The sequence below is a fragment of the Eutrema salsugineum genome, unplaced genomic scaffold (assembly GCF_000478725.1).
Source record: "Eutrema salsugineum unplaced genomic scaffold, Eutsalg1_0 scaffold_9, whole genome shotgun sequence".
NCBI lineage: Eukaryota > Viridiplantae > Streptophyta > Magnoliopsida > Brassicales > Brassicaceae > Eutrema > Eutrema salsugineum.
This window is the reverse complement of record NW_006256342.1, coordinates 6326713-6354606: the sequence shown is the minus strand read 5'-3', so window position 1 is coordinate 6354606 and position 27894 is coordinate 6326713. Positions and strand designations below refer to the sequence as shown.

Sequence of the window (27894 nt, the reverse complement as noted above, 5' to 3'; positions counted from 1 at the left end):
CTACACTAATAAAAGGAGATAGTTTGTTTCTGTTATATCATAGTATAATTTACACAAATGAGATACCATACTTTTTTTAAGTCAAAGTAAATCAGATTCATACATCACATAATAACTCAGCAGCTCGTACTTAATAAAGTTACGCTAGACTTCTTGGCTCATTATTTGTTTTACTTATGGGCAATCACATCCCACTATATTATTTAAACCACGATTATACTTTCACAATCAAGAAGTAGTTTTTTTATTACACTAAATTTCTAATGGAGCACGAACCATGCGAAACTCTTTAAAAGTAATTGTAGGCTTGTTAGCTAACAGAGGTAAAATATTTCATGCCTACTTTGATATTGTACGTTGCTAGAGCTGATTGGATTGCTGTTAATAGCTTTTTGTATTCACCTCTATGTACATAGACATTAGTTAAAACCATATAAGCATCTAAGTGAGAATACGAATTCAAATCTTGATTGACCATCAAAACACTAAATCTGTGGATATGATATTCCATTAAATATGTACATTACGATCACTTTTTATGAACTAAAATTCAGAAGTTGGAGAGTTAGATGTTCAGACCTTCAGCCATGACTTCATATATTAGCCATAAATAGAATATTTGTGACATACTTATTAACTTTAAATATCCTCTTTCTTTTTGTAAGATTTTTTTTTAAAAAAAAAAATCCCTTGATTGGGTCCTAACCAGGCTGGGGAGAGGATGGAGAGTGGTTTATATCATGCTTCTCTGCAAACAAACAAAAAGATAATACGTGTTAATTATAGATTATTTTGCAAGATGCTAAGCACTACAATACATAGAATACCACCGTGAAGTTAAACTACAATAACATATAGAAGTTAAAATATTCCATCATTTTTATGTGTGCGCCAGCTGAATTATTTTTCCAAGAGATTAGGGTATCTAATTTCTCTTAAAATATTCGAAAAAGAAAAGAGATGCTATGTGAACATACCAAAATTGACTGAAACCCCAAACGAAATATGAAATTGAAATAAGGGAGAAGTCGAAGGACGCAAAAGATGAAGGCTTTAGTTTTGAAATCAGCGAAGAGTAGACCTTCTCATTCAGTCATCGGCACCCCCTTCTCTGTCAGAAGCAATATTTGGAATCCTTAATTATTTACAAATTATGAAGTTACATAACAATTTTGAATATCTGAAAATTAGATAATTAGGGTTCAAAGTCGGAACCTTCTTTCCTTTCTTGATCTTCACCACTTATATCATGTAGTTGAGTGTCTCTAACCATGGTATTAAAATTTCTACTGGCATGCCACATGATCCCTTCTTTTCTTCCTCCACAACCTCTCGCCGTTCTTCTCAATGCCTTTCACTTGTCTACATGATTTGGTCACAAAATTAGAAATCTACAAATGAAAATCTTTTGGGTATATATGAAGCAAAAAGTACAAACCTCACGGTTCTTCGATCCTAGAAGACATCCTAAGAACAATAACATATGTATGGTTTGTTGGAATCAATATTTGTGGATGTAGAATACGAAGAGGTATCATTTAGTCTTGGTAAATGGTAAACGTTGAATTTGGAAGAAGAAACGAAAGTATGAAAACGGCTAATTAGGAATGAGTTCTTTTCTTTTACGTGGGTGTGAACTTGCTGACGTGGCAATTTGCAAAGAACTGTCGATTAAGCTGCGATTTCACAAATGCCACGTGTCTACTTGAAACTAAACTAAAACCTGCTGATGTGGACACCTTTAGGAGCCTCAAACTTCTACTTTTATTAGAGTAGATAGATGTGAAAGTTTAAAAACGAGTTTGCTTAAGAGTGAAGGATTACCGAGAGTTTAAGAAAGAGTTTTTAGAGAGAATGTGTAAGTTTAAAAACGAGTTTGCTTAAGAGTGAAGAGTTACCGAAAGTTTAAGAAAGAGTTTTTAGAGAGAATGTGAAAGTCTTAAGGAGTTCTTAAGAGAGAAGGTGAAAGATTTAAGAAGGATTTCTTAAGAGAGAAGGTCAAAGATTTAAGAATGTAAAATAGTTAGAGAAGGGTTCAAGTGTTTGAAAAAAAATTTTAGAGAAGGGTTCAAGTGCTTGAAAAAAAGTTGGTCATGTGTTTTATGTTATTCTGTGACGTGTAAGTTAGAAGTGTTAAAGTTTTCAAAAGTCATCAATGAAAGCATTAACTATTCAACCAAGGAACTAACCATGACAAGATATGCTTTAACTTTTAACCTAACAACTTTAACCAAACCTAATCAGTCAAGCATTGATAACAAAGACAATAACTATTTACCTAACAAGAAACTAACAATCCTAAATGCTAACTACGTACGCTAACTGAGAGTAGAAGACATGACTAACCTTGTTTCAAAGCTTGAAGGATCTGGTTCGCATAGCTTGAAGGACCTTGTTCGCCTAGTTCCATTGAGTAATCAAACCTTACCAAAAAAACAGAACATGTTATTAATGAAAGCATTAACTATCTATTATTTAACAAAGAGAGTAAAGAAGAATTACCTTGAAGATTGAAGAACATGTTCTTCTTACGCCTGTACACGCAACAAAGGAATAACCAAACACTCTCGGAAATGAATGACATACATTCTCCAAATGCATAACCAAGCAATAACCATACAGGTTTTGTCTTACATTACAACAACAGCAGCAGAAACAAACTAAAAGAAATAACCGCTTAAACACTTATGTAGATATTCCAACTACTTAAACATATAGGAGAGAGCCGCAAAAACACAAAGAAAACAGAGCAACAAAGGGATTTCACCTTCATTACGAAAGTCCTGCTTCAATCTTGAAACTTCTCCATGCAGCACTCAGAGCTTCTCCTTAACTTCTGCAATGCTGGGATCGGAGAATCGGTCAACCCTTAAGGCCAAGTCTGTCAAACCCTGAACCCTCTCCTTTTGCTTTTGAATCCTTATCGCCATTCTCTTGAACTGCTCTGTCACAGTCTCATCTCACCATTTGAAAATATGTTCTTCACTCCCTTATAACAAAACTTATAGTTAGATTAAAAAATTGCTAACAAACAAAACATAGAAACTCGAGATTACAGTGTTCAACTCACCTCGTGTAACCAGGCGGAACAACGGTAGTACTTTCGTCCACAATTCAGTCCGCATGTACAAACTACAAGCTTAATACCTAAACCACAGAAGCATCTTGCCGGAATGCCGTAATTAGCATCCGCGTACGTCCAGCCCATGTTGGCCATTGCTTCATCCTCAGATGAGGACTCGCTGTAGCTGATCGGCATGGCTAACCTCGCAACCACAACAAAAAAAGAAGAGAGATAAACTAAAACCTACGAACATGAGACTTGAACCAATGATGAAAATAGGTTACACATATGGGTTCAAGTAAATTCAACGAGAGAGACATAGATCATTATACATACATAAATTCATGGGTTAAATCACATACATACTCTAATTAATACAAAAATCCCTGATTTAAAACATACCGAAGAAGCCAAATTTTTCCCCAATTGAGTAATCCTAATTTCAGAGCAATATGTGAATCGATTACATAAACAACTATTGAATCACAGACAGAACCTAATCGATACAAAAACCCTTAATTTAAATCAACCCGACGAACCCTAATTTTTCCCCAAGTGAGTTAACCCTATTTTCGATAAAAACAACCCAACAAATGAAAAAATCAACATATCAAGGGTCAGAGATTTCGTACCTTGCTAATCGATCGGAGATCAAGGGCAGTCTCGATTCCGGCGGTAGGAGTTTTCGATTTTCTCTTTTGATAAGTGTCGAGAGAGAATAAGTCTTTCGGTGGAAGAAGAGAGATAGCAAAAAATGTTCGAGCAAAAATCGAACCCCGACCCAAAATTTTTTTCCCTTAAACCAAGGGCCAATAACGTTGTGAAACCTGGCCGATGAGCCCTTATCGTTCTCACTAATAGTTGTCAATAGTTGGGAAAAGCAACACAAAATTGAAAGAGCTAGCGTTTTGTAAATAGTAAATCCAAGGCAGTTTATAGATCTGAATATTATCCAAACGGGATAATTTTTAAACACCGCCAGATATTTCACTCAACGGACTAACAATGGCATAATTGATTGGATATCCAAATGCCAGAAAGACGCTCTTCCAAAAGAAGAGAAGACAATTGCAAAAATCGTAGAAGGAGAAGTCTCCCGAAAGATCAAGGAAAACCATATTTATAACAAAAACCAACAAATTGAAAACAAAGAAATAGTACAACCAGCCGGCATCGGCCAGAGAAAACACAGATAAAACGGAAATTGAAAACGATCGTCTTAAAAGTCGCTTACAAGCTGGTTTTTAACCAGAATTTTATAAGTCGAAAGTGGTGAAATTGTTTTGTTTAAAACAACTTGTACATATCCTAATAACATAATTAAAACAAAAAAAAACAAAAAACAAAATGCCAAACTCATTCAGTAAACTTTTTTATATTGTCATAGATTGAGAATGTATGCTTGGTTCACTTTAGAAAATATTAAAATTGTAAATAATTCCAAAAACTTATAATGAAAATACTATTTCTGATAATTTTTAGATATCTTGACATTAAATTAAATAATTAAAAAAAACTAAAGAACTATCAAAAATATTTGACGCGTTCAGGCGAAGATTTTCCGTTCGTCCCACTTTCAGCCTGCGGCCTTCAACGAGCAGAGGGACACACTACACTAAGCTTTCTCCCTCCCAATCAATTTTTCTTTCCCGTGAAAGAAAATAACAGAGGAAAATGACAGAAGACGATGGAAACGACAAGAAAATGGAAGGATCTAATTCTAAGAAGCTCAAACTTGTAACCTTCACCGGAGCGGCTGGGCTGTTGGGACTCGCCGTCAGTTACGCCATCTTCGCTTTCAAGTCTCATAAGGAAAAATCAAAGAAGAAAGGTACTCTCTCGCTCTCGAATGCTTGGCTCGTCTTCTTTCTTTTCAGTTTCTCTTGGCTCAATTCCGCATTGTATGAATTCGCATCTTACAATGCCCTTTTTGATAATTTTTCTTCGAAAACTCAGGTCTTCCTGGGTGTGATACTGTTTGTGTCAACCTATCGGCGAGGGAGATTCTCGAGCTAGCTGACGAAATTATTTCCAAGTCCACGAGGGTTCATGAGAATGTTGCCTTGGTTCCTCTAAATAAGGTAGTCGAAATTAATGGAAATTGGAAACACTCTCACTCGATTCAACTTTTTGTGGAAAGAGCAAGATGGATATGGAAATATATTTCTTACTTGATTGTTTGTTGATTCTTGTAGCTCTCTTATGAGAATGTTGTATTGCCGCTGGCAGAACTGGAAGCAAGACAACTCTCGCTTATACAATGCTGTGTGTTTCCTAAGATGTTATCTCCCCAGGATAGTGTTCGTAAAGCCAGTGCTGAAGCAGAGCAGAAGATAGACGCTCATGTTCTTGCCTGCAGGTGTTTTTGGATTCCTTCTGTTGTTTGTTTTACTGTCTTAGAGTGGGAAATGATAGGCATGACATTGATGATCATATCTTTGTGCAAGCTTATCAGAAAACGTGAAGATGTTTACCGGGTGATCAAAATTTATGCCGCAAAGGGAGAATCAATTTCTCCGGAAGCTAAATGCTACCTTCAGTGTCTGGTAAGGAAAACTGAATAATATGCTCGTCCTATATATAGCTCTGAAGGTTTTCACTACCTCAGACATTACCGTATTACACGTTAATGGAGTTCCTAAATGCATAACATTCCTTCTGCTAACACGATGTAGTGCCTGAAAAAATTATTCGAAGAACTGATATTATAATTGACAATTTGTATAAATCTATACTCCTTAGAGCTGTTATCCTTTCTAATCTCGCCTTCACAATTCTAGAATTTTTTTGGTCATTGGCTTTGTACTATTGATTGTTACTTAATTTTCTTTACTTGTGCTGTAGAAAGTGGATTTGACTAGTCTTGAAATTTGCTTAACAACATGTCCAGTTGCGAATAAGAATCAATTCTTGTTTTTTCTACGTATGAACAAGGCTTTTGAGGTTTTCCTATCCACCTGGATTCGCAAATAGGACTCTTTAAGGGTTTGACCAGATGTTTTGTGTTCATGATCTTCCTTCAGTTGCTCTAAAAGAAAGCGTTGGAATAATGAGCTTATTTCATTGCACGTTTGCAAGAGTTGCTTGTAGACATCTATTGTATTTACAAAGATGTGTGAGTTGAACGAATGTATTGATTTATGTTTTATCAGTGACAGGTTAGAGACTTCGAGCACAATGGTCTGAACCTTACTGCAACAAAAAGAGAGGAAGTGGAGAGATTGAGAAATGAAATTGATGAGCTAAGCTTGCGATATGTTCAGAATTTAAATGAAGATAGTTCTTGTCTCTTTTTCACTGAGCATGAGCTGGCTGGTTTGCCTCTGGAATTTCTTCAGGTGTTTACCCTAAATCTTATTTAGCTTGCTCTGCCTCATGCAAATCTGTAACCTAGTCTGTGTCGGACAAGAATTTTTCTGAACTATTTCTCATTTCTGCACTTCTTCTTGCAGAGTTTGGATAAAACTCAAAATAAAGAATACAAGCTCACCTTAGAAAGTAGTCACGTGGCAGCTATTCTAGAGTTGTGCAAGGTAAGAATTCCCATGTACCTTTTTTTTTAATAACTGAGAACAACTTCCTCATCTCTGTGTCCAGGCCATAACATTCGAATCTGTCTGTGAAAAATTTTTGGCTCTTGTTTTAAACAGATAGCCAAGACAAGGAAGACAGTGGCTATGGCATATGGAAAGAGATGTGGAGATTCCAATATTCCAGTGTTACAAAAATTGGTAATTGCGTGTCTATCTAGAAACCCGTGACAGAAGCCTGCAGCACACTTCAGTCAGTTGACTTCTTACTATTCTGGTCTCTGCAGGTTCAGTCGCGCCATAGATTAGCTCGCTTACTTGGTTATGCACACTTTGGAGATTATGCTCTTGATCATAGGATGTCAAAGACATCAACAAGGGTTTGTGAAATATCCTTCATCTGATTTGTTTATCATTCTTCATTATCTCGACTATACTGACGGCCTTCTTGTGTGCAGGTGATCAGGTTTCTGGAGGACATCTCTTCCAGTTTAACTGATTTGGCTATTAGGGAGTTTTCCATTTTGAAAGATCTGAAGGTAAAATATAATGTTGGTATTTCGTTTAAAACATATAATAGGTGATGCCTTTCTAAACATTTAACTTGCCGGGTTCCAATATCAGAGGAAAGAAGAAGGGGAGCTTCCGTTTGGCGTTGAAGATCTGTTATATTATATAAAGAGGGTAGAGGAGTTGCAGTTTGATCTTGATTTTGGAGATATCCGGCAGTACTTTCCTGTCAGTTTGGTCCTTTCCGGCATCTTTAAAATATGTCAAGACCTTTTTGGTGAGTTAAAAGTCTGTACTCTGAAATCTTTTGGGGTCAAGAATTTTTTTTTTCCTTTGTTTATGTGTCTCGAATAGATTATTATTGATTTCATCCTCATCGTAGCTCGCTGACCAAACCAATCTTTCTATTTCCCCGTGCAGGAATAAAAATTGAGGAGGTTTCAGAAATTGATGTCTGGTATTATGACGTTCGAGCGTTTGCTGTATTTGACTCCGGGTCTGGGAAGCTTTTGGGTTATTTCTATCTTGACATGTTTACAAGGTCAATTAGCAACCCTAGCTCATCATCCACTTCACTTTCAGAGCCTCCATTTTGTTATAAGTTGTGAGCATATTTTTGTTGGACAGGGAAGGGAAATTTAGTCACAGCTGTGTGGTGGGTCTTCAGAACAATGCACTGTTCTCCAATGGTGCCTGTCAGGTGACAATCCTACATCCATGTCAGACCTTTATCTAGAAGTGTCATGCAGATCAAAAATAGAAATCGATATGGGATCTCGTGTGGATGTATTTTAGCGTGTACCGGCATTTATTTTGAATCTGTTTCTGTCCACAGATTCCCGTGGCGTTGCTTATTACACAGTTTTCAAAAGATGGTGGTGGTGAAGCTGTGCCATTGGGATTCTCTGAGGTGGTTAATCTTTTTCATGAGTTTGGCCATGTGGTACGTGAATGAGATATGTTAATTAGAACAGTAGAAGAAATTCTTTTGTAAATCAAAGGATGTTATGAGTTGATGTTCCTTGCTAACTATTGGGAAATAGGTCCAACATATCTGCAACCGTGCTTCATTTGCTAGATTCTCAGGCCTACGTTTTGACCCTGACTTCCGAGAGATCCCTTCTCAATTATTGGAAAACTGGCAAGTAAACTGATATTTGTTATTCTTTTTCTTTAGTAACACAAATCCTTACAGATGGAATATAATTCTGGTATCTCTAGGTGTTACGACAGTTTCACTTTGAAGTTAATATCAGGTTATCGTCAGGTGAGTACTTGCACAACAGAATTGTTGACAATGGATCTTTGGTTCAACTTGGGATTTATTCCTGTTACCCTTTTAGTCTGTGACTGCTTGATTCAATTCGTTGGACTTGCAGGATATCACCAAGCCACTTGTGGATGAAGTCTGCAAAACACTCAAACGTTGGCGATATTCTTTCTCTGCCCTCAAATCGCTTCAGGAGATATTATACTGTGAGACATCTCTGCGCATGTCGTTTTCTGATATACCATCCAAATTGACTTCTAATAGGCTACTGTCAAAACTTGTCTTAATGACTATATACCTCTTCAGTTTGATTTACTTTAGTTTTTATTCACTAAAAATATCAATGTATTGCTAGTAAGACCAGTAGATTGTGATTCTTATTATGTGTTCGAGGAACCGGAAGTTTACTAAGAGGTATTTTAGCAGTGTAAGAAGCTCACGATAAGGTAAAATGTGGCATTGGCTAATGATGCTTGAAACGTTGATGACTAGGTCTATTCGATCAAAAAATATATTCGGACGATGATGTGGACTTTCACCAGCTAATCAGGAGTCTTCATCCGAAGGTAAAAGCAGAAACTCGCAAAGCAATCTGGTTTTATTTACTGTGGGTAAGTTGTCTCAATACTTAGTAGTGTCTCTGTATAGGTAATGTTAGGGCTACCAATGGTGGAAGGAACAAACCCTGCCTCATGTTTCCCACGTGCTGTAATCGGCTCTGAAGCAACGTGTTACAGCCGTATATGGAGTGAGGTATGATTGATTCACTGTGGTTAGTCCTCGCTGATCGCTCTTTCCATGATTTTGTAATATGAGAACCTGCTTGTTTCCACAGGTGTTTGCTGCTGATATATATGCTTCAAAATTTGGTGATGGGAATCCGAACCTGTATGCAGGCATGCAGTTCAGAGACAAAGTAAATGAGAAGCTTATTTGTTTCTATTCTTCCTACTTTAGTAGTAGTGTGTGAATGTGAGTGTAACACAGCCTTTTGTCTTAGGTGTTGGCTCATGGAGGAGACAAAGATGCCATGGAACTTCTCACCAGTTTTCTTGGAAGGGAACCATCAACACAAGCTTTCGTCGATAGCCGGACAAAGTATAGTTTGTGATATCTGCACCTAACGGTTATGATCCCCTAATAAATTTATCGGCTTGGTTTTGCTAAGCTGAACATTTTTGTTTTGTTTGTCGGAGATGTCGTTTATTGATGTTTTTATTAAGGAGTTGAGAGTACCGAACGGTTTAGATGGAATCATTCATTTCTTACCTTTCTCTGCGTCTTACGCAGCTCAAGTAACCAAAAAATGACCGGAGAGGACGGGTTTAGTCGCCAATGGTTTAAACCGGGGATTTTTTTTTTTTTTGAAAAATTCTCAAGTTTGTGTAATTTGAACAATTAAACCACCAAATCAGCATTCATAATAAAAATATTATCATGAAGTCTGAGTTCGACTTTGCTGGTACACTGTCTACTCTCTATTTTAAACCAAAACTCCTCAAATGTTGAACTATGAGCACTAGTATATCACCCATATGGAATGCAAATTCAAGTTGATAAATTGAGCTTTGGATATCGAGTGGAGTTAACGGAGACCACATAATTTGCATATTTATTAATATATTTTTGCAACTAGTGAAATTCGGACTGTGAAATTGATATGATGAGGATTGGGTTTAGTTTAGTTTAGTCATTAGTGGACAACAACACCGACATCATGTGGTTCAAACTGGTACACAGAACAAAAAGTTGATCAAGTGGCTAAATCATGAAATTCCGGTATACGATTTTGCTTTAGTTAAACCGAATAGGACACGTGGGACGCCTAATGGATAAGGCACGAATCCAACGAAACCAAATCATCCCCAAAACTCCCCGTTGCAGACGACGACTCTCAGTGGTGGTTCTAAAAATGGAGGTGAGTATGTCTCTGAACGCGTTGGCTCGGCTTCCCCTTAAGAACACGGGAAGACTCGAAGAGGCTGGGTTAGCGAGACACTCTCTGTTCACCTCGAGAACGGCATGCCGAGAATCGGTGCAGCGGCGGATGGTTTTCGTGGTGGAGGCGAAAGGGAAGAAAGGTATGGCTGCTCGTCAGTATCAACGCACGCCTCCTCCTATGCCTAAGATTGAAGACGATGGAAACCCTAGATTCGTTATCTTCATTCGTATGGCCAATGTTCGTCTCTCCCTCTCTCTCTCTCATCACTTTCAAATTTTCAGTTCTCTCGATTTGAATAGTTCGCTTTCATTTTCTTTCGACTTTGTGTTGTCCTCAACAATTCGAGACCAATTACAGATTACAATTTTTGGATTCATCAATGCGAGTTTTTGTTCATCAATTTGGGTTTTTTTTTTGTGTGTGTGTGATTAAAGTGTATTGTATAAACATGAACAGGTGTATCTTTGGTATCCTCTAAGTATAATAGCCGGCGGTACAACAGCTAAGATCATGGTAGCTGCAAAAGATAACCTCTTGGGGAAGTATATCTACAAAGACACCATTGCAAGAAACATTGCTGCTGTTATTTACAAAGTAAGTAAGAGTATTGTTTTGGGGGATACATAACACAAGGTCTGGTCTCTTTTAGATGTGATTTCTGATTTTTTTTAATTCTTCAACAGGATGAGAAGGAGATACAAAAGACAGCAATTAAGCAGCATCGTGTCTTGCGGACAGCCAAAGAGTTTCGCTATGGCTACAAACTTGTTGTAATGCTCTGGAAACCTTTGTCTGATTCCTTTTGTTTTATAACCTCTGAAGTCTTGGAGGACAGATTCTCTGAGACTATAAGGAACAATTGCTTGTTTTTTTTTTGGTTTGGATTTCACTTATTCTGGCTGCATTTCACATTCAGGAAAACGGAAACATGAGAGCTGCACTTAGTACCTCAGATGTGATCGAGGTGAGCTATACAACAATATTGAGATAAAAGTGGTGCTGGGATTTATGTTTTCTCTGAAACATTTGAGTTTTTTTTGTCTTGAACAATCACAGCTCCCAACCCCGGACCAGCTTAAAACAGTGTTGGACAAAGTGAAAGACTTTTTTGGGGATGCAAAAGAGTCATTCGGGAAGATATCATCGCTGAATCCTGGGACAGATGGAGAAACCGAAGAAAGCCCGGATGAGAAAGCCAAGTAAGTATAAACGGGTACAGAATGTTTCATTCTCTTCAATTTCACAAGACTTTTGATGTGTCTTCACTAAAATGATATTGTGACTCTATTGTTTTCCAGGGTCCAAGGCTGAACGATTGAAACTTGATGGGCTGATTCTGATTTCTGATGTCTCACTTGATATGGGCTGCAGAAGGTCACTGGATACGACAAGATGCCCGCTATTTTGTAGCACATTTTCTCTATACATCTCTCAGAGAAACATCTTCTCTTAAATCTCTTGTAACATATAACTTATCGTGTCTGTAGATTTGTTGAAAGGAAGAGCCGTTGTTTACAACTTGCCGAGTACTGATGACATCCGATTTTCTTAGACATTGAGCAAGTGATAATAGTCGAATTTTGGAAAGTTCTCACTGTATATTAACTAGAACTGCGCAGTATTGATGATATCCGATTTTCTGAACCTTGCGTTACGGTATAGCTTTGTGATTATTTGTTATGATTGAACTAGAGCTTAGTCAGATAACCAATCGATTGCCTGCTATAGGGTTCACTTGGTAGCAGATGTTAGGTATTCCTTAACACTCATTTGTATATCTAAGTTTGTACAAGTTCTCACTGTATGTTTCCAAGAAATCCTTAACTAGAACTGCACAGTACTGATGACATCCGATTTTCTGAATAATGCGTTACGGTGTAGCTTTGTATTTATTTGTTATTATTGAATTAGAGCTTAGTCAGATAACCAATCGATTGCCTGCTATAGGGTTCACTTGGTACAAGATGTCAGATAGTTCAAAACTCACTGTAGTTTCCCATCTTGGATTTGGTAGCAGATCTTAGACAAAAACGTTGTCCTAACACTCATTTGTATATCTAAGTTTGCCAATAGATACAGTGTGTAGAGATCTTATTCTCAAGAGTACGACAGAGCAAGTATTTTCCTTCTAGGAGAAGAAACACGTGAAAGGGAACATCATAAGCGACCATGTGAAGATCATAAGCGACGGTATGAAACATGTGGTCTTATCATTGTAATCCAACTATTTTGATGTAATTAGCCTATGACACTCATGGATTATTGTACATGCATCTGACCATGGAAGGTTCTTGGGAAAGCAAGATTATTTTTCAGGTATACCCACAAAATCTTTCTGCATTACACCCACCAATATACGAAAAGCAGTTAAAATGAGAACAAGGTCAAGATATGAATAAACCTTGGTCAACCAGGAGTGAATACTCGTCAGGGTCGGGAAGCCGCTCATTTCCAAACCAAAGGTGTGGTGGGAGCTCAGATAGGAGCGATGTGCTACTGCTGTAATCTTGAAACTGGAAGTTTTGGAGTCCAGTGTTTGCAAGAAAATGCTCGCCTTGAAGCCAGCTGAAGTCTAAGTCAGTGTCTAAAGAACCAGAATGATGTGATTCCGGGAACTCCCAGCTCAAGCTTCTCAGAATGGACTCTGTACTGTTGGTCACATTTGAGCTGAACTCCTGCAGCTTCATGCATGAGATGGCAGAGGGAGCGGACAAGTCCAGATCTTGGAGGGTTACAGTAGGGCTCTTGAGAAACTCATCCGCATTCACACAAGTGCCTCCTGCTGGGGTCTCATAAGAAAGCTTCATTTCCTCTTCCATGAGAGAAGGTGCAGAATTTGAAACATAAGAGCTTTGACTAGGCTGGAGGAAGTTGTTCTCATATAGAATCGGGGGCTTCGATTCAAGTGGATCTGGAACATCATTCCAGGGAAGCAGAGAATCAAACGCAGTGGAGGAAAGGGGAGGATCAAATCCTATACGTGTCTTTTTCGCTTTTGGAGGCATATGAACATCACTGTTGGGGTCAGAGACAGAAGCTGAAGCAAGTGGCTTTGGATCAGTCTCTGTTGCTTTATGGAGTAGAGAACTTCCCACAGAGAATGCATAGCTGCTCTTGCCTGGACTTTGGTGTCCTGAATTCAAATCGGCATCTTTTGGAGGTGAATCTATATTCTTTGCTCCACCAGAATAACACTTTAGCTCCTTTCCTTTCTCTAATCTGCTCAGGTAAAGTCTGTATTTCTACAAAAGAAAAAAAGTAACAAAAAGCTTAATCTATACTTTACTTCCCCTTTTGTCTTAATGAGCAGGTAAAGTTTTACCTGAAGGTGGCTTGCGACATTTTCCCTAGTGAGCCATGGAACATTCATGAGGTCCAATATCTTCTTGGGACCAGCTTCTGCCAACACACAAGAGACCGGGAAAAATCACGGCTCTATGAAGAAGACAAGATAAAAGCGAGAGAAGGTGAAGAAGAAACTGAAGTCGCCAACGTACTTACTGTGATCGCATCCGATCTGGTTAACAGCGTTGACAAACTTCTGGTGAAGCTCAAAAGACCAAACCACTCTGGCTTTCTTGGAGGAAGATGGGTCACTCTCATCCTGAAGAAGCTTCTTCTCAAAGTCAAAGTCTTTTCTCCTTTTCCCAAAAGAAACATCCTCACCTCCTCCAAGAAAATGTGCCTCATCGTTTCTAATGATCCAATCAGCTCCTCCTTCGTAGCAGCATGAGCCTTCGATGTCTTTCACTTCTTGAAGCTTCTTTCTCAGGACATGTTGCCATATAATCTTCAGCTCCTTCATTCTTATCGGCTTCAATAGGTAATCGCAAGCTCCATGCTGCACTCCTTTCATCACTCTGCTCGTTTCACCATCCACCGACATCACTGTAACAAAACAACAAGATTACGAAACGTTTTTGTTTCTTTATTACTCCAAGATCTTGATAAGAGACGTCTCACTTATGACAGGGAGGTCCAATTCAAGGCCAACGTGCTCAAGGAGCTTGAAGCCGTCCATGTCAGGCATGTTCACGTCGCTGATCACGATGTCATATCCGTCTTTCCGCTCCCGCAGCAACCTGAGAGCCTCTCTAGCTAACCCACATGTAGTGACTGCAACAGAGTTAATTCAAAAGCAGAGAAAGTCAAGGAGACATCGATCTCAGGTGGATTTTTGGAATCCAAGTGTTGAGGAGTGAATAGAAAAAGAAGAAGAGACCTTCGTAAGAGCACTTCTTGAGCATCTTCTCGAGAATCTTGAGCCAGGTTGGGTCGTCGTCGACCACAAGAACTCTGAGACCGACGGGAGTGAAGCCTTTCTCCATGTTCGCCGGCAAAAGAAAGAGAGAGAGATAGAGAGAGAGAGAGAGAGAGAGAGAGAGAGAGAGAGAGAAAGTGGTGTGTGTGTGAGTGTTCTTTTTTTTGGAAAGGAGGAAGTGGGAGTGGGTTTTTCGTTTGCGTTTTGTTTATGAAAAAGGCACACTCGGAATATTTAGCGCCGTTTAGATAACGGTCACTGGTGGCGCACGTTAGCACTTACCTCACTGATCTTCTCTATTTTGTTTTTTAAACGTGGCTTAAATAATACTAATTGCTCTTTAATTTTGTGGGATTACTTTCAGAAAACGAATTTTGTTTGGTCTAAGTTCACTCAAGAAAAAAAAATATTTGAACTCCTTTCTTTTTTTCTCTCTATCTCTCTCTAGATTTGTAAGTTGACGTCTCACTGCACCATATTCCTCCAATAATTTAGCTCTTCAAATTGTCCTTAAAATTTGCCATGATAATGTTATAAATGATTTCACTAATGAATTATTCTTTAGATTTTTATCTTTATATTGTATTTGGTATTATAAACATAAATATTGTGTTTTCTCTTATAATTTTAGTTCTTATTCTAACTAGACGGGAACTTCTTGAATTACAGTACTAATCTACGATCAACGGGTCCAATTATATATATATATATATATATATACTTCATATAACACATGAAATTTATACAATGATGCTACATTGAACAATTTTATATAGTGAACTTTATAGTTGCTAGTGAACATGAGATCAGTTAAAAGTTCATAAAACATCGATGTGATATATTCTTTCCCATGAAGTTTTAAAAATATTTAAAAAATCTGAAAAATTAAACTGTTTAAGTGTTTAACCCTCGAAGGTAGACATGGATTTTTTATCTGCATGATCCGGTTGACATCGTGACGTTTAACCCGAAAGACTTCAAATGTTTGATCTTTGACTCTTTAAGACTTCAAATGTTTGACCTTTATATTTTATTGAAAGAAAACTAATAAAAAGACAAAAGAATAAAAAGGAAAATGGTACACAGCTTGTCTTGCACAAGCTTATTTTTTTATGGATAAGGACTTGGCCTATATATGGAGACTTGACAAACCACAACAGATACTTCCTCATTATTTTATTTTTATTATTATTAATATTATTTTATAGGACAGCTAACTAATTGCACAATCTTTTTGGCAATGAGAAAAAGAAAACGCATTATAAAATTTGTGACCAGTGTTATTGTTTGGGAGCTTGTGGATGTGCATAGTGAACTGGACCTGTATCTGTATATATGGGAAGTATTAGGGACGAGGTTTGCACGTGACCCGTTTTTTAAGGAACAATATATAGCTCGTATAACTTTCATGATGATTATTTCATTCCTGTCCAGACTTTCTTTTGTTAGTTATGTATAGCAATTCGTATACTATATTGTTAAAGATGTAGAATGAGAAACGACTCATTAGACTCTAACCATGCTTAAGATAAGAACTCAGCGGACCATTTAGCTATGGAGGCACTTCGCTTGTATGCTTTAAACTTTATTTAAGCTAATGAAAGGTGTTTTTCAAAAAAAAAAAAAAAATGGAGATGAGAACTCGAAATCTTCTACATTAATGATTTCAATAATGATCTGCCATTGTAAATATTCGAAATACAATTTTTTCAGATTATTTTACATATACCAAACATTAGTATGAATCTGCGGATTAAAATCATCAAGAACAAAGTATTTCAAGCTAGATATTATAAGATGAAATCGTCTGTGTTGTCTGATAATTGTATTGTCTAGTTCTTGCCAAGCAAGTTGAATTAGATCCCTCCAAGCTCCAATCCGGTGTCTAAGTCCAGTTAAAAACCTGATGGGCCAAACTTTCTCTGTTGAATTGATTCACGTCTAAGATTAGTCAAGCGGTTTGAGTCGGTTGTGGTTGGACTAGGTTATAGTTCCAAATCCTCAATCCGATGTTGATCCAAAATCATCCAAGATTATAAAACAAAGGGTGGGTTTAACCAATAATTAATTTGACTGTATTCCAATATAACAGAATGGAGTGGTGAAGAGTGTGCATACATTTCTTCATTTTCTTTATACAACTGCGAAATTCGGGACCTACGTATCACCAAGCACCACTTAGTACGTGTAACATTTTGACAAAAGGATTTTTGGTTGATTTTTTATTTTGTTAATCAATTTTTCCGATCATCTAATCCCAACCCCGAGGGAAAGTAGTCACTGCGACGATTTAGTGGGCCTACAACGATATACGGCTTTCACAAAACGTAGAAGACGTACGTATTTGTTGGTACATCTACTTAAGAAAAAAATATGGCATATGCATCATGCATGCATGTGTTTGTATCTGTGCATATATTCCTCAATTGGTAATTAGTGGAAAATAAACATATATATAATAGATATAGAGGTTATAATAATGCGCCACAAAAGATGCACTAAGGTTGGATTAGACCCACACACCCAGAAAAAAAAAAGCTGGTAGAGTCATTTCCCCAATCACCTGCCGACATTTCACACTTCTTGTGGTCAAATTGTAAACCCTTAATTTGCAGAATGTCTTCATTTTATTGGCTTGTGTCGTCCACGCGCTGGTTTAGAACACTAATCATCAATTATGTGCATGTAAATTTATGCTTAATGCTCTAGCCTTCTAATTATTGGGTGGTATAAGTATAAATCCACTACCAATGAACATTAATCGTTCCTTTAAGTGAAGTTTCTCAGTACTTTATTCACCATTTTAAATTGTTTTTTATACTACAAGAAAACATGTGTATTTCCGACAATAATTTCCGACAAAAAATATGGTCGGAATTTTTCCGACGAATTTCCAAGAAATTTCCGACAATCCTAGAAAATTCTCAGAATTTCCTCGGAAATTTTTGACAAAAAAAATTTTCTCGGAAATTTGTAAGAAAATTCCTCAGAATCTTCTTGGAATTTTTCGACAAAACATTTTCTCGGAAATTTGCCGAAATTCTCACAGAATATAGTCGACATTTTCCGATGGAAAGGTTTCTCAGATATTTGTCGCAAAACTTGTAGGAAAACTATCGTATATTTTAGCAACGAAAATACTTTCACGAAAATCTTCCAAAATTTTATTATTTGAAAAAAATAGATAATATAGAAAATTAATTTGTTAAGGTTGTCGGAATTTTGTAGGAAACAAATAATTATATATTTTTTTGTTTTTGTCGGAAATTTGTCGGAAAACTTTTGGTGACCTTTCCGGTTGAGTTTATCAGAAAGTTCTCGGGATAGTTCTCACGATTTTCCACAAAATATTATTAAAATTAATGTATTCCGACGATCTTAACAAAGTTCTCAGAATTTTCTCGGAAATAGACAATCACCTGTTCCGACGAAATTCCGACAATTTTCTGAATTTTGTAGGAAATTTCTTGGAAACTGCTAAATGCTTCCGACAAAATTTTGATAACATATTAAGTCATATCACTTACGGTTTCCGAGAAAATTCCGACAACATCGTCGGAAACTTCTAGAAAATTGAATTTTTTGCCTATAAAACTGTGTAACTTTCCTTCCTCCACTCTCACAAGTTTTTCCATAACAATCTCACAACTCTCTGTTCTGATCCTCTCAAATTCTTCAACAAATCAGTTTTTTAGGAAAAAGTGTTTTTGTTGTAATTGTTAGATTATAAATTATCTGATGTGCTTTTGTTTTAATTGTTGTTTTTTTTTTACTTTTTAACATTAGAATAAAAATTTATATTAGAATAGTTGTTAACTCAAAATTGTTTTGAAATTCTAAATTGTTATAGAATTAAAAACGTAAGTTTAGTGATAAATCTTTTAATGGTAGTTAATTAAAAATTCTTAAGAAATAATTTTTTTAGTATTTTTTTATTTTTCCTCGGAAATTTCTCGGAATATAATATTTTAATAATATCTTGTCAGAAATTTGTCAGAAAAATTCCGGTGACCTTTCGATTGATTTTGTAGGAAAGTTCTCGGAATATTTCTAAGGAATTTCCGACAAAATATTATTAATATATTATTTCTTGGAAATTCATCGAAAAATTTCCGAGAAATTTCCAACCACCGTTTTCGACGACTTACCGATAACCGACTTTCTCGGATATTTTCCGATAAAATTTCGACAAAATTTTATTTTCGAAGCTCATATTCCGACCAATTTTTTTTTTGTCGGAAAGTCATCGCAAATACGTGTTTCCGATGACTTTCCGACGAAAAGCTTGGTCGGAAATTCATATATGATAATTTATGATAAATTTCTTATTTTTTCTTAAAAACTATTTTTTATTTCTGATAAATTTCCTAAAAAATAGTTTTTATTGGTCGTTTTTTCTTAAAAACTAATTTATGATAATTTTCTTATAAATTTCGCAACCAAAAATTATAATTGAGTTATTAAGAAAAGTATGATAATTTATTTCTTATTTTTTCTTAAAAACTATTTTTTTATTTCTTTAATTTTTGGTTTTTAGAAAAGTATAATAATTGCAAAACCAATTAGTGTGTTAGTGTATCCTATTAAACTAGTGACATCCACCCCCATGACATAAGAACCTATAGGTACATCAAGTCATCAACCATATATATATATATATATATATATATATATATATATATATATATATATACCATTTATCAATCCTATTGCATCAAGATATCTTTAACGAGTTATAATACAATAATATATAAAATATAAGAGACCAACTCTAAAGTGAAACATTAAGAAATCTATATGTTAGAAGAAGTGTTGTTTTATGATATAATTATTTTTTTCAGAAAATTGCTGATTTTCAATTTTTTAAAAAGAAAATTCGAATATAATATTCTTTTAACTAGAGTAAAAAAATTCACTCTATAATCATATAAATGTATAAGATATGATAAAAATTTTATTTTTAATAGATGTATTTGAAAATAATGAAAAGAACAATATTTATATAATGGAAGAAAAATGATTTTGTTATGAAAATTCAATTAATTTAGTGAAAGTGAAGCTTCACTTAAATGCAGACAGAGTGAAGTTTTATAATCTGTAAAAAATCACTAGAAAAAATATCAACAAAAAGAATATATTAAACATCACGTAAGAGGAGAAAGAGTAGACAAAATTAAAAACAAAATAAAATGTGAAGGCATCCTAGTTTAATACTACCCATTGCATCAAAAAGTATCTTTAACGAGTTAAAATTTAATAATATATGAAATATGAGAGACCAACTCTAAAATAAACATCAAGATCTATACGTTAGAATATGTGCTATTTTATATAATTATTTTTATCAGAACAATTTCTGATTTTCGATTGAATTGCTTAAGAGAAATAGAATGTATTTTGTTTGTAATGAAGTTTGCTAACTATAGAAGAAACTTGTATTTTTTTTTGTATTCTGTATAAAAGATATGATAAACGATTATATTTCTATTACATATATGTGGAAAAATTAAAACAACAATTTTTTTAAAATGGAAGAAATATTGTTTTAAAAATAAAAGGCAACGCTAGTATTTTAGCGAAATTGATGATTCCATTAATTGCATACAAATTTAAGTTTTGTAATCCGTAAAACATCGCTAAAATATTTTTCTTGGAAATAAAAAAACATCACTAAACATAAATCATTGAACATCACACAATAGGACACAGAGAAAACAAAATTTAAAACAAATAAAAGGTGAAGGCATCGTAAATCGTAATTTAATACTACTAATACTTAGGTTAAATAGCTAATGGGAGCACTAATTAAAGCTATACGTCTCAAACGCAATGAAAGTTTTCAAGACAGTTATCCCAAATGTGCCTTTCTATTTATAACTAATCTACCCTCTTCCATATTAATTACATTTTGCACCCTATGATTCATTCAACTATTAGCTCTAATGATCTAACTCTAAGATATTCTACAAAATTAACCTCATATGCCTACTTCATATAGTTTCGAAGCTATAAACAAATGGGAAAATCTACAATAAGTAGCAGTTCTTTAACAACTTATTATGTATCTAATCGTAGATTGCATATGGCTAAGGCTTATTTTGGAAAGAAGGCTTGGATTTTTTATGGAACGACTTTCCTAGAGCCAATGATAAGCACATTATAATTCTTTTGCCTCTTAAAGTCTCCATAATCATTTGGTTGCCACACCAATGCAGAAAAGAAAAGTAAACAAACATGCAGCTGCACATGATAACTTTCGTTATCTTAATTTTTTTTGTCAATATATGTATGTATAATAATTTATAAACTATGCTAACTATGTAAATTTATAATAATTGAAAATGAAGATCAAACTCAAATTTTTGATTTTACATTTCAATTTTTAAACCAATACGATATTTTCAAAAAAAAAAATATGGTCTCAATTCAGAATAATAATCTCACCATAAATGTAGACGTTGAAAATATTATACAACTACACAAAACATATTAATTTATCTATCCAAATATTTGCAATCAACTGATATTTGTTTTGTTTTGTGTCATTACCGGTTTTGAGACAACTCTTTGTGTAATATCTCAAACAAGTATAATATACAAGAAGATTATATAAGTATTGAAGTCGTTTTCTGCTTGAAAAATAGGGGAAAATGGAGTTGCTATAAAAGGTGAAACTTTTGAGAGGTAGGGGAGAGAATGAACTATATATTAAAAGAAACAAACAAATTCCAAAATTATTCTACTTATTATTATTATAAGTATTATAAAAAGTAACTAAATGGAAAATGCCCACTAACAAAGCACTTTATCCTACAGGAGAAATTAACAAATATTTACCAAAAGAAAAAAGGGGTATATGTGTATGATTGGTGACCAACAAATTGGAAGGATCAAGATGAACTTCGCCCTTCTCATCTTTTTGGCGGGACACTCTCTCCTTCTTATACATATCAAATTAGATTTATTGTTCTTAAATTATTTGGTTTCTACAAACACCTTTATATATATACAATATAATAAACAAAATGTCTCTATAAAACCCCTTCCTTCGATACTTCAGGTTATTTGATTTTCACCAATTTATTCTTTCGTCAACTTTTCCATTCTTTAACAGATTGGCATCGATACTTGATATCGATTTATAACTCGTTTTATTATATAACACTAGGCAAAAATATCGAAAGCTCAAATTGTGAAAAATATTAAAAGGTCGTATTTTTAAATTTAAAAAAAAAATCGAAAACTTAAGACCATAAAACGAAGTAGCTCGATATATTATATTACGTGCAATACATGACATTTCAAATGAATGTTATTTGTATTTGAGGTATAATTAGTTTAAGTTTTCCACTTTGAAGTCCAAACAATCCATAATCCTTTCAAATTTTGTTGATAAGTTCAAAAATATAAGTTTGAAAAAATACGAAAAAATAGGTTTCTATTTTTAGAAATAAATTTAAATTTTATCTAATGGTTTCTCTGTCTTAATAAATTTGTTTTATGAGCAAATTTTAAGAAGATCACATTTAATCTTTTAGTTTCAAAATACCACAAAATTTTAGGTTTAGAAAAAAAAAGTACTGAAGAATGAGTACTAAATGATTTAAGAACATTCACTAAACTTTTGGAAATTAATTTTTTGTAATCTTAATGTTTTTCAAAATCATGACATTATTAATATAAAACATATTTCTATGAAATATATATAACATATATATACATACATATATATACAACCTTTTCCTCAACATCATACAAATATTGAGAACAGTAGTTGTGAAAGCATATAATATAGTGTTATATGTATTGACAAGTGGCACCGATATTTATTTTAATTCTCATACACACTGACACACATATAACGTCATTCGATATTACCTTTTCTGTAGCTTTTCATTTAACAACATATTCATATTTTAGATTAAATCTTCACTTTACTCTCTTTGGTAACTTTAAGGAAGATGCTGAAAGTTGCAATTGTGTGCAATTTGTTAATAGCATATGCTGATTTTCTTCCACATAAAACTTATATTTAAAATTAGGAAAAATCATTAAAAATGTTCAATACTAAGTATAAAAAATAACAAATCTATTTAATATAAGTTTTTTGTTTCATATCTACGTTATTAACTTAATAATGCAGTCTAAATACGACTATATGATAAAAAAATACTCCTAATTAGAATAAGAAATAATAACTAGAAGTACTGATATGTGAAAACAAAATTTATCCTCATAAAATAAAGAGAAAGAGAGATTGGAAAGCATGAAAAATGTTATTTTGGTCGGTACTATTTATCAAATGGTGGGTGGTATTCACTCTATATATTGCATATAGATGTTAATTTGTTAATTAATTGAGACAACATATATCGCAAAAATAAAACATATCTGTATCGCACAAATATTTTAAATCAAGCAACTCTACCTAATTAAATCTAACTCCCACTAATTCCCCGTAATTTTTTTTGGGTGTAAATACAGTTGTTATATAGTTGATTTAGTTTGATAATCTTCTATTGCCACATATTCTTATTACTGTAAATAAAATTTATCATTTTGAAACTTACTAAAAAAATCTCTCATCAGTTTCAATCTTTCACCGGACCACATTCTACTTCTCCTTTGTGGACTCATATGTTATGTCACTACACAGCAAGCACTTATCCGATATTTCTCTTTTATCTAATTGGTTTAAAGTTTTTCTTTGGATCCAAAATGGTTTTTTTTTTGTCAAGAAAACTGCATTACTTAATCAGAAACAGAGTACTCGTACAAGGTCGACTTAGCGGCAGCATCAGCGGCTAAATTAAGAGACCTAGGGATACACTTGAAAGTGATGTGATCGAAACAAGCTGAAAGGATCTTGATGTCCTCGCAAATTGAGTAGATCTCCGAGATGCTCGAACCTGAAGAAATAGCTCGGATCAAGGATTGGGAGTCAGATAAAACCGATATTGAAATTATATTTTCTCCAAGAGCATGCCTCAAAGCAGCTCTCAAAGCGAGGCCCTCCGCTACAAGAGGGGAAGAGACGGAAAGTTCCACCTGGGAGAAGGGTCGGGTCCTAGGGTCGTTTTGGGGAGACAGGGTCCATCCGAGACCAGCCATGCTAACGTCCTCCCTCCATGCCGCATCGGTGTGGCATATTGTCTCCGTCAGCCTGTCCGGAGTACTCTCCAGCACCATCAGTTTTGCAACCTTGGTTTTATCCGGGGTCTCCTTGTGCCATTCTTTTACATTCAAGATGGCCTTCTGCACAACTTCCTCCACTGAGAAGGTGATCTCGCTGAAGATAAGCTTGTTCCTGGCTTTCCAAAGATTCCAGCAGATCCAGGGTGCAAGAGAGCCCTTGTTGATATCCGTAGAGTCCAAACAAGATGCCTTGGTCGCCTCATTCCATTTTGCCGCGATTCCTTCATCGTCCAGGGTCCACGGTGCCGATTTAAAGGGGGCGTGTGTCCACACTTCCTGGGCAAAAGGGCAGAGGAAAAGGAGGTGTTCAGGGGTTTCCGGCGCATGACATCTAGTGCACTCCAAGTTAATAGACGGGATTCGTTTTGCCAGGGCTACACCAACTGGCAGAGCTCCACTCATTGCTTTCCACAAGAAGGTTTTGATCTTAGGAGTCGTGGAAATGTTCCAGATTGCAGAGGTCCAGTCCAAGGGGTGTTCGTCCACATAATGAGTTGACTTCTCCAGAGCCACATAGTAGCCCGATTTTGTGGTGTAAACCCCAGATTTGTCCCTTAGCCATATACGGACGTCATCAGCATTGTGGAGGCTAGGCTTAATCTGGACGACAAGGTCTTTAACCAAGGGAATATGAGCTTGGACCTTCTGAGTATTCCATGAATTGGTGGTCGGGTTCAGAAGGTCAGAAACCATAAGGTTCAGCGAGTCTTTTGGGGCCGGTCCTCCAGGGGAGAGTTGGGAGGATGAAGAGAGCCAAGCCTCCGACCAGACATTGACGCTTTTACCATTCCCAATTGACCATCCCAAGTGGTCACGAAGAAGGTCACGCCCTATAAGAAGGCTTCTCCACCCATGGGAAGCCGAAGCAGGGCAAACACAGTCTAGAAAATTTGAGCCGTTGCAATATTTACCAAGCAGAATCCGGGCAAGGAGGCAATCAGGTTTTGTCAAGATCCTCCAACCTTGCTTGGCAAGAAGGGCATCATTAAAACAGGATATGTCCCTGAAACCAAGTCCTCCTTGGCCTTTACCCCGAGTCAGTTTGGACCATGCGATCCAACACATCTTCTTTTTACCTCTTTTATCATCCCACCAGAACCTGGTAAGGGCTGATTGGATTCTGTGGCACAGGGAGCCTGGCAACTTGAAGCATGACATAGCATAGTTTGGTATAGCTGAGAGAACACTCTTCAGGAGAACCATTTTTCCTGCACTAGAAAGGAAACGTGATGACCAACTAAGAGATTTTTGTCTGATCTTATCAACAATCCCAGTGAACAAGTCTTTTTTACGGCGGCCAAAGTGCTCAGGCAGGCCTAAATACTTGCCAATTCCACCTTCTTTGAAGATTTGCAGGGTTCTCTGAACCCGGTCTTTGATGAGAGGCGGGGTTTTCCGTGAGAAGCTAATAGATGATTTCTCTCGGTTGATGGCCTGCCTTGAGGCTGATTCATATTTCTGGAGGATATCCAGGAGAGTTAATGTGTTTGACTCGCTGGTGTTGCAAAAAAACATAGTATCATCTGCAAAAAGCAGATGATTTAGTCTTGGGCTACCTCTAGCTGCTCTGAAGCCTTGGAGGGATCCATTAGCTTGAGCATTAGAGCACAAAGGAAAGAACTTGGCTGCAGAGAATGAATAAGTAGGGCGATAAGGGATCCCCTTTTCTTATTCCTCTGGTCGGAACAACCCTCCCTTGAGGGCCATCATTCAGCAGGAAAGAATAAGAGACTGAACAAACATTGCATTACCCATTCAACCCAGCGGTGATGAAACCCAAACCTAACAAGAACGGCTCTGATAAAGTTCCAATCCAAACGATCATAAGCTTTGCTCATGTCGGTTTTGACCGCCATGGAGCAGTAAACTTTGGCCTCAGAGGTTTTGAGAAAGTGAAGCATTTCATGCGTTGTCAGCACATTGTCGGAGATAGCTCTTCCCGCCACAAAAGCTGATTGATTTTCAGAGATGAGATCAGGAAGCAGAGGTTGCAGACGTTTGGTGAGGATTTTCGATATAATTTTGTAGTATACGTTGCACAGAGCGATCGGTCTGTATTCCGACATCTTTTTGGGGCCTGAGCACTTCGGAATAAGTCGGATAAACGTTTCATTGCACGATGGAGGCAGGACACCAGAAGAGAAGAACTCTTGGATTTCGGTAACAATTTCGGGTCCAACCGTGTCCCAATTTGAGTGGAAAAAACTCGCAGAGAACCCATCTGGGCCTGGGGCTTTGTCGGCATGAATAGAAAACACCGCCCGCTTAATTTCCTCCGGCGAAGGGATTACAATCAATTGTTCATTGATCTCCGTCGAAACAGAGGGTGAGATGGCTTCTTCCACAATCGGGAGCCGAGTGGAATGCTCAGCCGTGAAGATCTTCTGGAAGTAGGAGACAACCACCTCAACCATTTGATCCTCTTCAAATTTCGGGACTCCATTCACGTCTTCAATGACGGCGAAGTTGTTTGCAGTGGCTCTGCTTTTCGCTGTCGCGTGGAAGAACCCGGTATTGCGATCACCCAAACTCAGCCATAAATTTCGGCTTCGCTGCTTCCAGAAGTTCTCTTCGGCGGCGTAAGCGACCCGAAGTGACTCATTTAACCTCGCGATGAGTTCACCGTTGTTCACCGGAGCCGCCATAGCCTCTTCAAGCAATTTCTTTCCTTCGACGATTTTAAGCTGGCTATTCGAAAATTGGGCTTTATTCCACTCAATAATGGCCCACTTGCATTTTGAAAGTTTTTGGGCTATCGGGCGACTTGGGTCGGAAATCCAGGCCTCATGGATTATGTTTTTGACCTCTGCGTTGTCACGGAGCCGTCGGTAAAACCGGAAAAATGCTTTTCTTCCTCTTCCGAGATGTATCGAAATGAGATGTGATCGGCCGATGATCAGAGCCTTCGAAGTTGAGGTATTCACATCGACCAAAGGGAAAGGTCTCTGCCCAATTGCTATTCACCAAAGCCCTATCAAGTCGACACCGCACGAGGTGCTCATTTCTTTGTCCTCTCCAGGAGAGAGAGTCGCCGGAGTACTGGAGGTCATAGAGGTCCCCCTCAGACATAAAGGATCGAAAGTCAATGAAGGTGCCTTCCGCTCGGGTTGGGCCTCTGATTCTCACTAGATGTACTCCTAGTTTCTACTGCAATAGAACAGTGATGTAGTTGTAATATAAATGATTCGAAATCCAGAGGACCAGTGTTACTCTATGTGAGGATTGAATTAAAGCTAAGACGAAAGATGGTTTGTTTTGAAAACTAAAAAGTAACAGAATGGCAAACAACAATTTAAATTCAAATTAAAACAAGCACTAGACCAAAGCAATTCGCAGGAATTTCAGAGATAAGAACCAGATGACTATTCAGGGCACAAGTGTAACGCAAGTCTCGAACTCAAACAGAAAAGCTTATCGATCCACTGTCGTGATCTCGATAACTTTGTCTAACAACCTAAATCCTAAACTGTCGTTTGAACCTAGAAAATTGCAGACAAGCATTAGCTAGCAGGTTTGATCTGTTCATGATTTGCCTTAACTTCAACTGTCGTTGGCTAAGGACAAATCGCTCACCAATGTTTATTCTAGCAACCTATTACACTTTTGATGAACAGATTAACCTAAAATCGCAGATTGAGTGATCAATTCAACCTAAGCATTAAGTCTAACAATGGTGAAGACAATAGATATCAAGCCCTATTTGCATCTAATCCTCTAACTCATGGAAACCTTTGAACGCTTTAATCTAGCTAAGAGATCTACTCAGACATGGAGAAAAGAAACACAGAAACAGATGGAAAGGAATTCATGAATTAAAATCGCAGAAGAGATAATAGGGTTCAGAATTCTTCTCAAAGTGTAGCAGATTTCTTCTCCCCAAAGGCTTACAAGTAAAAACTCTATGGTTCAGGAAATTGTAAAAAGAAAGCGTAGAAAGTCTGTAGAAAAACGTGATAATAAAACACAGGCGGCTGTGGGCTTTTTATTCTCTTTCTCCTCCCAAAATTAGGTAAAAGTCGATTTCCTTATTTTTTTCCCGTCTGGAGCAGGTGCTCTACGAAGGGTCCAAACCGGGAGCAGGTGCTCCGGGGATGATTTCTCCAAAAACGTGTGAAATAGCTC

At 36.5% G+C, this 27894-nt stretch overlaps 4 protein-coding genes and 1 long non-coding RNA gene across 6 annotated transcripts; 2 read left to right on the top strand and 3 right to left on the bottom strand.

Annotated features, from left to right (window-relative positions):
• Nucleotides 1-499: 499 nt before the first annotated feature.
• On the bottom strand, nucleotides 500-4181 carry LOC112086714. The gene is made up of 8 exons (XR_002899583.1): nucleotides 3697-4181; nucleotides 3071-3261; nucleotides 2768-2989; nucleotides 2503-2534; nucleotides 2347-2423; nucleotides 1216-1362; nucleotides 978-1111; nucleotides 500-748 (listed from the first exon to the last, which is right to left on the bottom strand). It is a non-coding gene; the product is annotated as an uncharacterized LOC112086714 (long non-coding RNA).
• A 439-nt stretch (nucleotides 4182-4620) lies between these two features.
• Nucleotides 4621-9768, top strand: LOC18009120 (probable thimet oligopeptidase). The gene is made up of 20 exons (XM_006391174.2): nucleotides 4621-4895; nucleotides 5021-5145; nucleotides 5260-5423; nucleotides 5520-5610; nucleotides 6223-6402; nucleotides 6517-6597; nucleotides 6715-6795; nucleotides 6882-6974; nucleotides 7053-7133; nucleotides 7219-7381; nucleotides 7525-7645; nucleotides 7732-7804; nucleotides 7940-8047; nucleotides 8148-8245; nucleotides 8326-8371; nucleotides 8484-8580; nucleotides 8867-8940; nucleotides 9023-9127; nucleotides 9210-9290; nucleotides 9375-9768. The coding sequence occupies exons 1-20, from the start codon at nucleotides 4739-4741 to the stop codon at nucleotides 9483-9485; spliced, it is 2130 nt and encodes a 709-aa protein (XP_006391236.1). The 5' UTR covers nucleotides 4621-4738; the 3' UTR covers nucleotides 9486-9768.
• A 376-nt stretch (nucleotides 9769-10144) lies between these two features.
• Nucleotides 10145-11908, top strand: LOC18008610 (protein HHL1, chloroplastic). 2 transcript variants are annotated; one of them, XM_006391172.2, is made up of 6 exons: nucleotides 10145-10553; nucleotides 10773-10910; nucleotides 11000-11086; nucleotides 11233-11280; nucleotides 11373-11515; nucleotides 11615-11908. In XM_006391172.2, exons 1-6 carry the CDS (start codon nucleotides 10203-10205, stop codon nucleotides 11625-11627), a joined length of 780 nt encoding a protein of 259 aa, XP_006391234.1. In that variant the 5' UTR covers nucleotides 10145-10202; the 3' UTR covers nucleotides 11628-11908. The 2 variants fall into 2 exon arrangements, with proteins under 2 accessions (XP_006391234.1, XP_024006688.1); XM_024150920.1 differs by lacking the exon at nucleotides 11615-11908 and having other exon boundaries at nucleotides 11373-11519.
• A 222-nt stretch (nucleotides 11909-12130) lies between these two features.
• On the bottom strand, nucleotides 12131-14912 carry LOC18008342 (two-component response regulator ARR11). The gene is made up of 5 exons (XM_006391171.2): nucleotides 14539-14912; nucleotides 14280-14432; nucleotides 13818-14204; nucleotides 13639-13715; nucleotides 12131-13558 (listed from the first exon to the last, which is right to left on the bottom strand). The coding sequence occupies exons 1-5, from the start codon at nucleotides 14642-14644 to the stop codon at nucleotides 12701-12703; spliced, it is 1581 nt and encodes a 526-aa protein (XP_006391233.1). The 5' UTR covers nucleotides 14645-14912; the 3' UTR covers nucleotides 12131-12700.
• An 8416-nt stretch (nucleotides 14913-23328) lies between these two features.
• LOC112084866 lies at nucleotides 23329-26417 on the bottom strand. The gene is made up of 2 exons (XM_024153983.1): nucleotides 25514-26417; nucleotides 23329-25397 (listed from the first exon to the last, which is right to left on the bottom strand). Exons 1-2 carry the CDS (start codon nucleotides 26415-26417, stop codon nucleotides 23329-23331), a joined length of 2973 nt encoding a protein of 990 aa, XP_024009751.1.
• Nucleotides 26418-27894: the final 1477 nt, after the last annotated feature.

Excerpts from the sequence above, each read along its gene's own strand:
- LOC18009120 (XM_006391174.2), top strand. The coding sequence starts at position 4,739 with ATGACAGAAGACGATGGAAACGACAAGAAAATGGAAGGATCTAATTCT. Across the intron at positions 6,796-6,881 it reads TTCCAGTGTTACAAAAATTG|GTTCAGTCGCGCCATAGATT; the intron begins GTAATTGCGTGT and ends TGGTCTCTGCAG. Across the intron at positions 8,581-8,866 it reads GCTTCAGGAGATATTATACT|GTCTATTCGATCAAAAAATA; the intron begins GTGAGACATCTC and ends GTTGATGACTAG.
- LOC18008610 (XM_006391172.2), top strand. The coding sequence starts at position 10,203 with ATGGATAAGGCACGAATCCAACGAAACCAAATCATCCCCAAAACTCCC. Across the intron at positions 10,911-10,999 it reads TTGCTGCTGTTATTTACAAA|GATGAGAAGGAGATACAAAA; the intron begins GTAAGTAAGAGT and ends ATTCTTCAACAG. Across the intron at positions 11,087-11,232 it reads GCTATGGCTACAAACTTGTT|GAAAACGGAAACATGAGAGC; the intron begins GTAATGCTCTGG and ends TTTCACATTCAG.
- LOC112084866 (XM_024153983.1), bottom strand. The coding sequence starts at position 26,417 with ATGGCGGCTCCGGTGAACAACGGTGAACTCATCGCGAGGTTAAATGAG. Across the intron at positions 25,398-25,513 it reads GGTTGAATGGGTAATGCAAT|CCAAGTTCTTTCCTTTGTGC; the intron begins GTTTGTTCAGTC and ends CATTCTCTGCAG.
- LOC18008342 (XM_006391171.2), bottom strand. The coding sequence starts at position 14,644 with ATGGAGAAAGGCTTCACTCCCGTCGGTCTCAGAGTTCTTGTGGTCGAC. Across the intron at positions 14,433-14,538 it reads CAAGAAGTGCTCTTACGAAG|TCACTACATGTGGGTTAGCT; the intron begins GTCTCTTCTTCT and ends ACTCTGTTGCAG. Across the intron at positions 13,559-13,638 it reads ATGTCGCAAGCCACCTTCAG|AAATACAGACTTTACCTGAG; the intron begins GTAAAACTTTAC and ends TTTCTTTTGTAG.